Source organism: Chelonia mydas, chromosome 2, assembly GCF_015237465.2.
Source record: "Chelonia mydas isolate rCheMyd1 chromosome 2, rCheMyd1.pri.v2, whole genome shotgun sequence".
Classification (NCBI taxonomy): domain Eukaryota; kingdom Metazoa; phylum Chordata; order Testudines; family Cheloniidae; genus Chelonia; species Chelonia mydas.
This window is the reverse complement of record NC_057850.1, coordinates 115,231,172-115,244,310: the sequence shown is the minus strand read 5'-3', so window position 1 is coordinate 115,244,310 and position 13,139 is coordinate 115,231,172. Positions and strand designations below refer to the sequence as shown.

The window sequence follows — 13,139 nt, the reverse complement described above, 5'->3', positions numbered from 1 at the left end:
ATATTACAGTAGTATACTAGTATGTCAGGTGCTTTTGGTCACCCCAAGATATAAATTCCTTAGATAGTAACATAAGTTATGTAGTTGAGGGTTGCTACCAGAATGACACACACACCTCTGTACCGTCTTCCCCACTCTTGGTATTGCATTCCCTCCACACTATGCAGCAGCAGGAAGAACAGTGTCTGTAATAAACTACATGGTATGTGCCATGGGTTGAGAAAACCATGTTGGCACTGAGAACTGTAAATCTACCGAGAATAGGTATTTCCAAGACACATTGTGGACTATGAACCCATCAACACTACTTGGGGGTAATTTCTAGTCTTATGAAAAAACTTTAACAATAACTATTTGAGTAAAATTTGACGGATGTAAGTTAATTTTATCAAGTATTTATTTTTATTAGTTCTACCTATTAAAATAACTGTATAATTAGCAATAAGTAGAGCTCTCGTGGTTTTATTTTACTTAGAACAAAGTTTTTATAATGTAGATACTAAAATCTCCACTTTAGGTAAGTATGAAGCATTAAATATTAGCATCCACTGTGGTTGGTATCACGTTCAGCCATAATTTTTGAATCACTTTGCGCTGGTTGACATTCATGGACATCAATTCAATCTTTTCTTCAGCCTCAAGATAAATACAGTTTAAAGTAACAAGGGATACAGTAAGAGGCAGACTGTATGTTAGGGCTGGTCTTCACTGAAAGTTAGCTCGAGTTAGAGTATAGTTGAGTTACTATATTCGAGCTAGACTAGGAGTGTGAGCGATGACATCGCAAAACAACAGTAGAGCTACACAGAATGATCTGATTAGCAGTGCAGAGTGACTGGATTAGCAAAGTGACTCCTCATGAGTTGTTCTTACTCAACCTGTTGCATCCCCATAGCATTATTAGCTCAAGAATCAGCATTACTCATGCTTCAACCCCTCTCAGATGGGCCAGGCTAGCTGTACATTAAAGCACCACTTTACTCAAGCTAGAGATTTGTGTGTGGACAGGAACTATGCTGGGGTTACACTTTTGTTACAACTTGAGCTAACTGTGCTGTGAAGACACACCCTTAGTCAAAAATGTTCCTTTCCCGAGTCAATTTACAACTATATTACAGAGCTTCACATGCAAGCTGATCTTATGAACAATAATGATAAAATCAGTCCTGATCCCATCAAAAATAGTTTTTCTTTGAACTTTTTTTATTAGGCAGTGTTTATAAAGGCAGAGAAATCAACCTTCATAAACAGAAGTCAATTAAACCTAAATAGGGCTTGGGTTGACCAAAACTTTGCACCCCCCATTATAAGTGCTCTCTTAAAAGACTTCTGTTCCTTTACTCAGATTACTCAGGCCAGCCTCAACCCCTGGATTGACTTAAAAAAACTTCCTTTATTCCAAATATTCCCAAACTCACTCCGTGTCTAATAGGTGTTACCTCCGAGGCCCAATAAATTAATGCATCTGTCCCACCCAAGCAGCCCAGCATAGTCCACCCTGCACAGACTGGTCCTTGCTCAGTGTTCTCTCCTCAAGGACTAGTTAGGAAAGGCCCCATTAATTATTCATCTGATGAAGGCCCCCTCCAATTCAGAGGCCAGGACTCCAAAGATATTCTACTTTAATCTGTGCCAGATTTTAAAGAACTGAAATATTCAGAAGAGCAAAACACTTCTAACATGGAACATCTTTTAAAAGCAAAGTAACACGTGAGTTAAATACCTTTCAAAAGTCAACACTATTTACCTCTATTTAATGCAACTGCTCTTTCAGGAAAACTTCCTCAAGTAGTACATCTGCAGCACATTTATATCTTCTGTAGCTCAAGCAATATTCAGCATAACCTCTTTTACTGAGGGTCCCTTCTCCCCAACTTGGCACGGACAACTCAGGCCTGTAGTAATGACAAGTTCCCTTTCACATCAAATGTTTGAAGGGCTGCAGAATGAGTCTTAAGCCCACTGGTCTTGAATAGGGTCATGGAGGAGCATGTCACAAAGGCATCACTCTCCCCATGCGCAAGTTTCGGACTCTTCATGCATGTTTTCCAGCTCCTTTGCTTTCTTGCCAACATAATATATAAAAGGGGTTTGGAAAAGAATCCTGATAAAATATTAACAACGGTTATGTTCCTGCACTGCAGGGATGTTGGGCCAAATTCAGACCTAGAAAAATTCACACGTGCACTAAGGGTATCAGTCAGTCGGGAGAGGTGAAATCAGGTAGGGACTATTTTACGTGGTATGCTCTCTCAGCAGCCCAACCCATGAAGTTTCATCCTCTTACAACACGTCTGAATAGTGACTTCATACAGGACCTGTGCCAAGATGGGAGCAACATTACACCAGTGTGGGGTGTTATTAGAGGGCCCTAGATTGCTTTAGTAAGGATTCTAAAGCAAAAATCAAGCCAGTAGAGTCTAAATGACTGCATTAAATAACAACAAAGACCCATCCGCCTCCATGAGTTAGGGCAGAGGGTGGCTAACCTGTGGCTCCAGAGCCACATGCGGCTCTTCAGAAGTTAATATGCGGCTCCTTGTACAGGCACTGACTCTGGGGCTGGAGCTACAGGCACCAACTTTCCAATGTGCTGGGGGGTGCCCACTGCTCAACCCCTGATTCTGCCACAGGCCTACTCCACCCCGTCCCCTGAGCCTGCTATGCCCTCACTCCTTCCCCTCCCCCTCCAAGCCTCCTGCACACCACCAAACAGCTGATCGGGAGGTGCAGGGAGGAAGGGGAAGGCGCTGGCGCTGATCAGCGGGGCTGCCGGTGGGCGAGAGGCGCTGGGAGCAGGGAGTGGGGGTGCTGATGGGGGGCTGCTGACGTATTACTGTGGCTCTTTGGCAACGTACATTGGTTAATTCTGGCTCCTTCTCAGTCTCAGGTTGGCCACCCCTGAATTAGGTAAACATTTCTCCATGAACAAAAACAAAGGCAGGGATTTTGGGGAGTGGGGGAAACTGCAACTGAAGAGGAAGAATCCCACTTGCTTACTTAATGCACCATCATCAAAGTATTATCAACACTTATTCAGCAACAATAAATCTATTAGCACAACCAGAATTATAAACATGATGAATATTTTTAAAAAGGGAAATTTAGACAATCTTTTAATAAAATAGAGAACAAACGGTAATTTAAAAAAAACCTGTGATATAAAAAGATACCAGCACAAATTTCCAGTACATTTGAAATGACCCACTATTCCAAATCAGGAAGAGCCTTTGAAGGAGGACCCAGTGGGTGGAGGAGTTTAACCACTAGCAAAGAAAACACTGCACTTAAATGCTCAGAATATTTGACATTAATGTTAATGCCATTATTTTATATCCACCAAGAACCATCTCCCTTGTGTCATAAATGCAGAGAATCAGCTTTTAGAGAACATTCAATGTATTTTGCTTCTCCTTTAAAACAAAAGAAAAATCTCTATAGTAGAGATTTCAAATCTTCAAGCCAATAATTTTAGTCAATATACATATGAAAGTTTGAAATGACTTTGCAATGCCATTTGGTCTTCCCACCACCCAAAAAACTTAATTAACAGAAACATTGATTTTATTCTATACCATTCAATCTTATGAGCTTATGAAATATGAGCTCATCAATTTAGCACTAACCCAACCACCACACACACACATACACACACACTTACTTTAATAATGAAATAACAACAAAGGGGGAATGTATTCCCGCATCTACATTTCGTCTCAGTAAAGTAACACTTTTAATGTTTAGCTGGGGTTTTGCTGAGCCAGTCATTTATAGTATCTTCTCTTGCCTCATGAGCCACCAAGCGCTCCTTGAGATGACACGGTTGCATTGGCACCACTGAGGAAGACTGCCTGGTTCAAAATATGCTGCCTGGACTATAACAAGAGTCATGGCGTAAAGCAAACGGTGTAAAAGATCTGACAGTCCTAAGGTTACCAACCCTCCAGGACTGTCCTGGAGTTTCCAGGAATTAAAGACTAATCTTTAATTAAAGATTGTCATGTGATGAACCCCCCCAATTGGCAACTCTAGACAGTCCTTCCATTTCAAAGGGTAAAGCAGCATAGGCTGGATGCAGATTTTAGAAAAAGTGATAGAAATATAGTCCCTGTTCATTCAGAACACACCAAAATATTGTCCATAATGGTTTGCAATTATTCATCCAATAGTATTGGAACTGTCTAGCTCTCTTCTTCTTCTCTTTTACATTTATAGGAAATGTCAAGTGCCTTCACATTCTTAGAAGACACGGTAAATTCACATTAGAAGTGTAATCACTACAGTTAGCAGTAAGTGGCCCTCTGTTAAAAAGTTTTAAAAAAAACAAACGTCCTCAACATTAACAGTTACAAATTCAAATTCATAGATCTGAAGGCCAAAAGGGATCATTGTGATCATTTAGGGTGCATCTACACAGCCCACGGCAGCAAGCCTCCTAGCCCAGGTCAACAGACATGGGTTTATGCAGGTTGCACTACCACTCTAAAAATAGCTGTGTAGACAGTACTTTGAAGTTGTAGCTCAGGCTGGCACTTGGGCTCTAAAGCCACTCCCTTCCCGAGGCTTCAGATCCCAAGATCCAGCCTGTGGCGCAATGTCCACACAGCTATTTTTAGCCCAGCAGTGTGAGCCTGAATCTGTCAACCTGGAGTCAGGAGGCACACTTACCACAGGCTGTGTAGATGGAACAGAAGTCTGATCTCCATAACAGAGGCCCTAAATTCCTGCAACAAACCCATAACTTCTGTTTCAGCTATAGCATAGCTTTTAGAAATGCTGTATTTGCAACTGTTTGTTTGTATTATAAAAAAGAAAAAAAGATGGCCTTTCAATCATGTGTTTAATAATTAAAAATATTTCCCCCATTTCTCTAAAGGATCAGCATTTTAGTACATTTAGAGAGTACTTGTGAAGACTGCTCACATTTTATAAAAACACATTTAACGTGTTCTTCCTTGAAACCAGGGTTGGCTTTTTCCCAGGAAAAACTAGTTTAGGACAGGGCGCTGGTAAATACTGGCTTAAATGGGAAACTGGGAAAAATAATAGAGTAAGTGTCCAACAAATTCAGCAAGCAAAGAAGAAATCTTTTCAAACTTTGGATACATCCATTCAAAACTGAGGAACAGGCTCCGCCTATCCACTCCATCAAGGCTGATCTTCTGCTACAGAACGTGGCATGGACAAATGCACCTGGATTGGTAATCTGCAACTCTGCACGCTCTGATTATTTAATGCTTCAAGCCTATGACTATGCCTTATTGCAGTGGTTCCCAAATTTGTTCCGCTGCTTGTGCAGGAAGCTGCTGGAAGTGGCACGGGCCGAGGGACGTACTGGCTGCCGCTTCCAGCAGCTCCCATTGGCCTGGAGCAGCGAACCGTGGCCACTGGGAGCCATGATCAGCCAAACCTGCAGACGCAGCAGGTAAACAAACCGGCCCAGCCTGCCAGGGGCTTTCGGTGCACAAGCGGCGGAACAAGTTTGGGAACCATCACCTTATTGTCATAAACTGAAATGTGTTTGACTTTTGATGATATAATATTGAAAACTGAAAGGAGTCATGACATGTATAGCTTCCTTTAGAAAATACTGAACCGAAATGTACGCAGACATTCCAACATTCAGTATTATAATTACATATTGTAGTACTACACCCCTGGCAGTTTTACTTTTTATTTGCACAACCCTAAATTAATCTATGAATCTACTGCCTTATGTAATCACAATTAGAATATGTAACTAAAACTAAGTGTAATGTGGTGTGCATTAACAAAATGAGTTTTAAAATAGAAAATGCCTTAAACAGGGACTAACTAATTTTTCACAAGGTGCTAAGAACCATGATTTTATCTGGTAAAAATCACCTCTGGTAAATACTGAGCCATCTCTGCTTGAAACTGAAAGTATCTCTCAGTTTCAGTAGAGCAAAAAAGAAAGCATGAGTTGGATTTAAATAAGTCCTATGTAAAGAACTTAAAGTAAGTACCAAAATCCTGGCTAATATTTGACAAGATGCTGCATGGAACCACCACACTGCTGTTCAATGATAATGGCAAAATAAAACATTTGAAAACTAGAAGCCTCATGATTATTAAACTATCACACAGCATGTCAACTGTTAGGGATTAAAAATCAGCAGCCAAAATAATAATTAAAACATACCAATAGACCTACAACCACAGCGTTAAATTAAAAAATGAATGCCACGATTGTCAACAATGGATGCTTAAAAACAGGATTCAAGTCCTTATTTTGGCACTTAAACAGCCTGATTTTCAAATGTATTGAGCCACTGAACTTAATGGGAGTTCCTGGGTGTTCAGTTCAGTACAAGGTGTTTATTTAGGTGCCTAAATATGAATTTAGGATCCAATTTTTAAAGCACCCATGTGTGAAAATATTGGCATTAATAGTTGATTAGGAACACAAGCCTGCATTCCTTGTGCATCTGAAACTCCTACTGAAGCCAATTAGAGGTTGGGTGTACACGGAATGCTGATTGGGTCCTAGAACAATATTTCAGGCAAGAACCAGTAAGTGCATTACACCAAAATACTTCCTTCCTCTTTTAGAATGCATGACATTCTTTTCTGATCTCTTAATTTTTTAATAAAGCACTGACAAAATACATTATGAGCCAGAATGAGAACAGTTCACTGAAATGTTACAGATTAAAGAACACTTTTAGAATATACAACAGTATGTGCAACAGGTAGTAGTCATTACAATGAATCTAAAAACCAGCACAGCTATGTCCAAGTTAATTAAAGGGCATGACATTTTTAACGGAATATTGTCCTGAGAGAGGCTTTCATTTCTTCTCAGATTATTCTTCAGTTCCTGCCAGGGAACACAATGGGACCACTGATTCTTAGCCTCCTCTGCATAAGGTAACTTGGCCAATTGTACAAAACAATATTTTGTGTTTAGATGACAGTATCACTTGTAGAGTCTAGTGGCTGGCTTTTGAGTTGAGGGGGAATTTCATCAAGTAATGTCCATTTTAAAACAAGAGGGCTTGCATTAAGTGAAGCATACAGTAAATGCCTCATTTGCTGAATTGCCAGACTACAGCCCTTTCTACACTTAGGGTTGCCAACTTTCTACTCGCACAAAACTGAACACCCTTGCCCTGCCCCTCCTCCGAGGTCCCGCCTCCTGCTCCCCCGTCCCTCTGTTGCTTGCTCTCACACTTCTCACTCACTCGCTCATTTTCACCAGGCTGGGTCAGGGGGTTGGGGTGTGGGAGGGGGCGAGGACTCCGACTGGGTGTGTGGGCTCCGCGGTGGGGCCAGAAATGAGGAGTTCAGGGTGAGGGAGGGGGCTCTGTGCTGAGGCAGTGGGTTGGGATGTGGGAGGAGGTGAGGGCTCTGGCTGGGGGAGTGGGCTCTGGGGTGGGGCCAAAAAATGAGGGGTTCAGGGTGCAGGAGGGGGCTCTGGGCTGGGGTGCAGGGGGGTGAGGGCTCTGGCTGGGGATGTGGGCTCCGGTGTGGGGGTGAGGATGAGGGGTTTGGGGTATAGGAGGGTGCTCCGGGCTGGGATCGAGGAGTTTGGAGGGCAGGAGGAAGATCAGGGCTGGGGCAGGGGGATGGGGTGTGGGAGGGGGTTAGGGTGCAGGCTCCGGGTGGTGCTTACCTCAAGCAGCTCCCAGAAGCAGCGGCATATCCTCCCTCCGGCTCCTACGCGGAGTTGAGGCCAGGCAGCTCTGTGCACTGCCCCGTCCACGGGCGTCGGCCCCACAGCGCCCATTGTCTGCAGTTCCCAGCCAGTGGGAGCTGTGGAGCCAGCTCCTGGGGCGGGGGCAGCGTGCAGAGCCCCCTGGTTTCCCCTACCAGTAGGAGCAGGATGGGGGACATGCCGCTGCTTCTGGGAACTGCGTGGAGCCAGGGAGCCTGCCTTAACCCTGCTGAGCCACCGACTGGACTTTTAAACAACCCGGTCAGCAGTGCTGATTGGAGCCGCCAGGGTCCCTTTCGACCGGGGGTTCCAGTCAAAAATTGGACACCTGGCAGTCCTATCTACATGAAGGGCATTTTCTAAAAACGTCCCACTACTGCCAACACTGGTTCAATTTCACTCGTGTTAGCAACACGGCTGGGCACCTGAATGGGCTCCTGGCTGAGCTGCTGTTGCTATTATAAACACCATATTGACTGGACCTACCCTAAGCAGGGCTATGTGACAAGTGGTAAAGAACATAAGTAGTACTCAGCGTCTCACGCACACCAGGGATCCCAGTATTGGTAACAATAGCGAACCTGAGCGAGTGTTAGCAAAAGTGGGAGGTGTTTTGTTTTGTTTTGTTTTTTTAAAAAGGCCCTAGCACAGACATGGTCTAACTGCGGCCATTTGACAGGTTTCCTAGAAGCAGCGTTTGAAGTCACAGTGCAAGATAGCAATGTGATACCATCAAACACTTCTGTCAGGTTGTTTCAGTATTTAATTTTATTGCATTTCTTCTAAATATATTTTCCCCCCCTTTTTTTATTCACTGCACTATGAAGGTTAATTATGAAATTTGGACCTATAAGAACTTGCTCCTCTATGTGATTTATATCTTTAGGGTTCATTTTAGGCCTGGCCATGGAGTCATTAAGGCTAATTGTCTCTTTAGCTCCTAATAGCTGTATTTGAATGGATGCAACATGCTGCTTGTACTGAATCTTACAATCATTTACCAGTGAAACTCTAACTTATGCATCTCAATTAGTAGAATATACCATGAAATTCATATGTAGGACATGCATCTTCCTGGACCTAATTAACATGCCAGCAAATAAATCAAACAGATCATACATTACTTTGTTATAAAAATAAATAAAAGCACCTACAAAACAAACAGGCTTTAGCTTGGCACTGACACGTAAATATTTCTTAATCTTCTACACTTGCCATTTAACAAGAATTACCAGTTTCAGCAGCAGCCAACACAGAAAATTCAAAAATCCATAATTTGGAAAAATAATAATACTTCTCAGCTTTACAACATTATCTTTCCTCAGAAGATTTCAAAGTACTTTACAACATTATCAAGGCTCTACATTTTCAGTTTTTGTTGTGTTTAAAGTTTCCTGGGAATTTATCAATGTTTAATACAAAAATTTAAAAACCAGTATAAATTAATGCAAAAATTAACTCAAGAGTTTTCTGGGTAAATATCAGAATTAATATGGGGGACCGGCAGTCAGGGAGAAAAATCACCAACAGAGAAAAGTAAGTGCACTTCTGACCCAGCTCCTTGCTCTGGAAGGAGAGATGGTGGCTTGGCAAACTGGGCAGCCCAGGTTATTGAATGGAACCACCTTCTCTTCTCCCAGATTGGGCCTGGAAGAGGCGGAGGAGGTGAGGCGCTAGCTCCTCAAGCTGCCTCCTCCATGTCTTCTGCTTCCAGGCCCGCTCCAGAAGAAGAGATGGCAGCTTGGTTACTCTGGCCACCCAGGTTACCAAGCTTCCATCTTTCTTCTGGAGAGGGGAGCTGAGTCTGGGGAGTTCACTTATGTGCACATATGCATGTGAGTGTGTGAAAGTGTGTATCTTCCACTACATTGCCTTACCTTGACAGACAGCCTTGCATTTACATGTAGACTAATTTATTATTAACATAAACAGCCACCTAATGTAATGTACTGGATTTTCTAACATGTAATGAGTATTTTCACTTACTTGAGTGGTCCAAAACTGGGATGACAACTGGTAAAAATGAAACCACAGTTTTTGTAAAACCCAGAAATTTTTCGGTAAAAATCAGTGAAAACCAAAAATGTATGAAGGGCCTTGAACATTAATTAGCCTTGCCTCACGTAAACAAAAAGTAACTTTTAAGTAGGCAAGTCTGCTTGACATTGATAAGAATGTTGGCAGCATTCATGAGCTACTTTTAGTTCCTGCTGATCAAATCCTTATTCCAACTGCAGAGTCAGGAAACACAGGGCAGACAGATACAGTTTGAGAACTGCAGCAGAGGACCACAAGGAACACAAAATGAAGGGGACATGTTATTAATTTTCCTAAAACAATCATTACTAATTGAGGATTTTGTTCCATCTGTAGACTTTAGTCCATGATCAACAGTACAGAAAATGAACAGAAGCACAAGAGACAGACTAAAAATTTCTAACTTACATGCTGTTACACTTGGGCATTCCAAGAACATTGGCCTTATCAGGTCTCTTCTTGTCTCCCTACATGCAAATAACCTGCATATTAATAACAATTAAACATGCAAAAGGAGAATAAACCCATCAAAATGCTGGCCAAATTTTACAAACTTGACCCTAAAGTTAGGTACCTAACCCATATTCGGCAACTACACAAGGAGCCTGATTTCAAACATATTGCATACTCATAGCTCTTACTGCGGTCAAAGGGAGTTATGGATTCACAACACCTGTGAAAAATCAAGCAGTTTTATTTAGATTTCCCAACTGCAGGCATCCAAGTGTAAAAACTGTGTTCAACAGGAACTGAGGGAACTTATCACTTCAGAGGAACTGTTCTGCATCACAAAACGTACTTTTCCAGGAAGCATTTACTCAAGCAAAGTGAACAAAGAGTACTTGTGGCACCTTAGAGACTAACAAATTTATTTGAGCATAAGCTTTTATAGGCTAAAACCCATTTCATCAGATGCATGCAGTGGAAAATACAGTAGGTACACACACACACAAAACATGAAAAAATGGGTGTTGCCATACACACTATAATGAGAGTGATCAATTAAGGTGAGCTATTATCAGCAGGAGAATAAAACCTTTTGTAGTGATAATCAGGATGGCCCATTTCCAACAGTTGACAAGAAGGTGAAAGTAACAACGGGGGGGGGGGAGGGGGGAAATAAGCATGGGGAAATAGTTTTACTTTGTGAAATGACCCATCCACTCCCAGTCTTTGTTCAAGCCTAATTTAATGGTGTCCAGTTTTCAAATTAATTCCAATTCAGCAATCTCTCATTGGAGTCTGTTTTTGAAGTTATGTTGTTGTAATATTGCGACTTTTAGGTCTGTAATTGAGTGACCAGGGAGACTGAAGTGTTCTCCGACTGGTTTTTGAATGTTACAATTCTTGACGTCTGATTTGTGTCCATTTATTCTTTTACATAGAGACTGTCCGGTTTCACCAATGTACATGGCAGAGGAGCACTGCTAGCACATGATGGCATATATCACATTGGTAGATGTGCAGGTGAATGAGCCTCTGATAGTGTGGCTGATGTGATTAGGCCCTATGATGGTGTCCCCTGAATAGATACGTGGAGACAGTTGGCAACGGGCTTTGTTACAAGGATAGGTTCCTGGGTTAGTGCTTTTGTTGTGTGGTGTGTGGTTGCTGGTGAGTATTTGCTTCAGATTGGGGGGCTGTCTGTAAGCAAGGACTGGCCTGTCTCCCAGGATCTGTGAGAGTGAGGGATCGTCCTTCAGGATAGGTCGTAGATTCTTGATGATGCTCTGGAGAGGTTTTAGTTGGGGGCTGAAGGTGACGGCTAGTGGCGTTCTGTTACATTCTTTGTTGGGCCTGTCTTGGAGTAGGTGACTTCTGGGTATGCTTCTGGCTCTGTCAATCTATTTCTTCACTTCAGCAGGTGGGTATTGTATGCAAAGTGGGCAGCTGGATATCTAACTATCAGATTTCCAAGTTCAAATCCAAGTTCTTGGGTGTGTAAATGTGCAGGTTAGCGCACATAACCCAATAGGCAACTTTGGATATTTGGTCATTAAATAACCTGTCTTGCTTGGAATTTATTGATATAAGCTTTTATTAGTCTCTCAGATAGGTAATTGCTGGCTGTATAAAGGGGTACTAATGCATGGCTCTGCTGTTTTGTCAAGGCATCTTATTGCTGGAAGTTTTTTGCATTTTAGTAAAATATGTTACAAAAATTCTACCACTTGGAAATTAAGTAATGTGTTTTCTAAGTAAAAATCATAATTAAGCAAAAGGAAATCCAATGTAAAATTATGATTATGCATTTTATACTAAATTAAAATAAACAGTACTTTTCAGCTATACAGTATCTTCTATGCGATCACACAGCCATTTACGAATTTTAATGAATGATTCCTCATGATCACCCTGTTTTACAGATTGGGAAACTGAGTCTCAGAGGGGTTAAGTGACTTGCCCAAGATGACACAGGAAGACTCTTGGAGAGCTGGGAGCAAAATCCGGGTTTCCTAACTCTGAGTTCTGTGTCACCTTAACCACCTTCTACCTAGCCTTCCTCTCAACATGTAGAATGTATGAACCAAACATAGAACTGGAGGGGAGAATACTTTATGGAACCAGAAGTGGAAGTATTGAACATGACCCACAATATTTAATTTTCTCACATTGGGCCAAACCTAGCATACGTTGAAACCAGTGCTTAACTTGTAAAGAAAGAGGTGCTGGGGCTCAGCCCAGGCACAAATTAAGCACTGATGTACTGTTATGCCACGACCAATACACCCAACCCTGCTTATCCCCCATTCCGCACGCACTCCCAACCCTGCCTATTCCCCATGTACCCCCCAACCCACACTCCATCACAAACCCCCATGTCCTGCGGGGGCTGGTGTTTTGGTTTCCAAATGGGGCAGGGGACGCAGAAGAGCAGCGCTGCCCTCCCCTACCCGAGCCATTCCCATTGCTCTCTCAATGTGCGTGTGTGAATTTGCTGCCCCACCCGATCCATTACTCCTGTACAAAGGGACTGTGGGCCCTGCCACCTGAACATGGATTGCTTGGCTCTCAGCCTGGATTGGGGCACCTGCCCAGCTGAAATCCCCTGGGGGGAGGGGAGGGAAGAGCACCCCACCCCTCACGCAAGAGGGTCCATGATTGGGCCCAGCTCTCACCCCTTCTGGTGAGGGTCTCCTGAGGGGGACAGGCCAGGCAGCACCCCGCCCCCTCCCTTACGAAGCACAGCTGCTGCTGGGGGCTGCGGTAGCCAGGATTGTGGGCACCGTGGGGGTCAGCAACCCCTGGCTGGAGCGCAGTGCTGCCTTCTTGCCGGTTGCCTCTTGTGCACCCCACTCCAACTGCTCCGCTTCCCCCAGTGGGTACCTGTCAGCCTCCTGGAGCTTCCCTCCTGCTTTGGTGCCCAGCTTCCCCGTCCCGCACTTTGCCCTGGCTGCATGGTCACTTCCCCAGTCCCTAATGC

The 13,139-nt window shown here is 43.1% G+C and overlaps 1 protein-coding gene across 13 annotated transcripts in view; it reads right to left on the bottom strand.

Moving 5' to 3' along the window:
* LYRM4 (LYR motif containing 4) overlaps nucleotides 1-13,139 on the bottom strand; it is a 150,301-nt gene that overhangs the window by 46,785 nt on the left and 90,377 nt on the right. For 3 of the 13 annotated variants that reach the window (XM_037893204.1, XM_037893205.1, XM_043540169.1), the window contains exons 3-4: nucleotides 10,124-10,182; nucleotides 1,748-1,895 (exon numbers count right to left, since the gene is read on the bottom strand). The exons of 7 other annotated variants lie outside the window; for them this stretch is intronic. In XM_037893204.1, the coding sequence (XP_037749132.1) occupies nucleotides 1,754-1,895; nucleotides 10,124-10,182 (201 nt within the window). In that variant the 3' untranslated portion in view covers nucleotides 1,748-1,753. Of the gene's footprint in view, nucleotides 1-1,747; nucleotides 1,896-10,123; nucleotides 10,183-13,139 lie in introns of those variants that run through there. 3 more of the 13 variants (XR_006288705.1, XM_037893206.1, XM_037893210.1) reach the window with 2 other exon arrangements.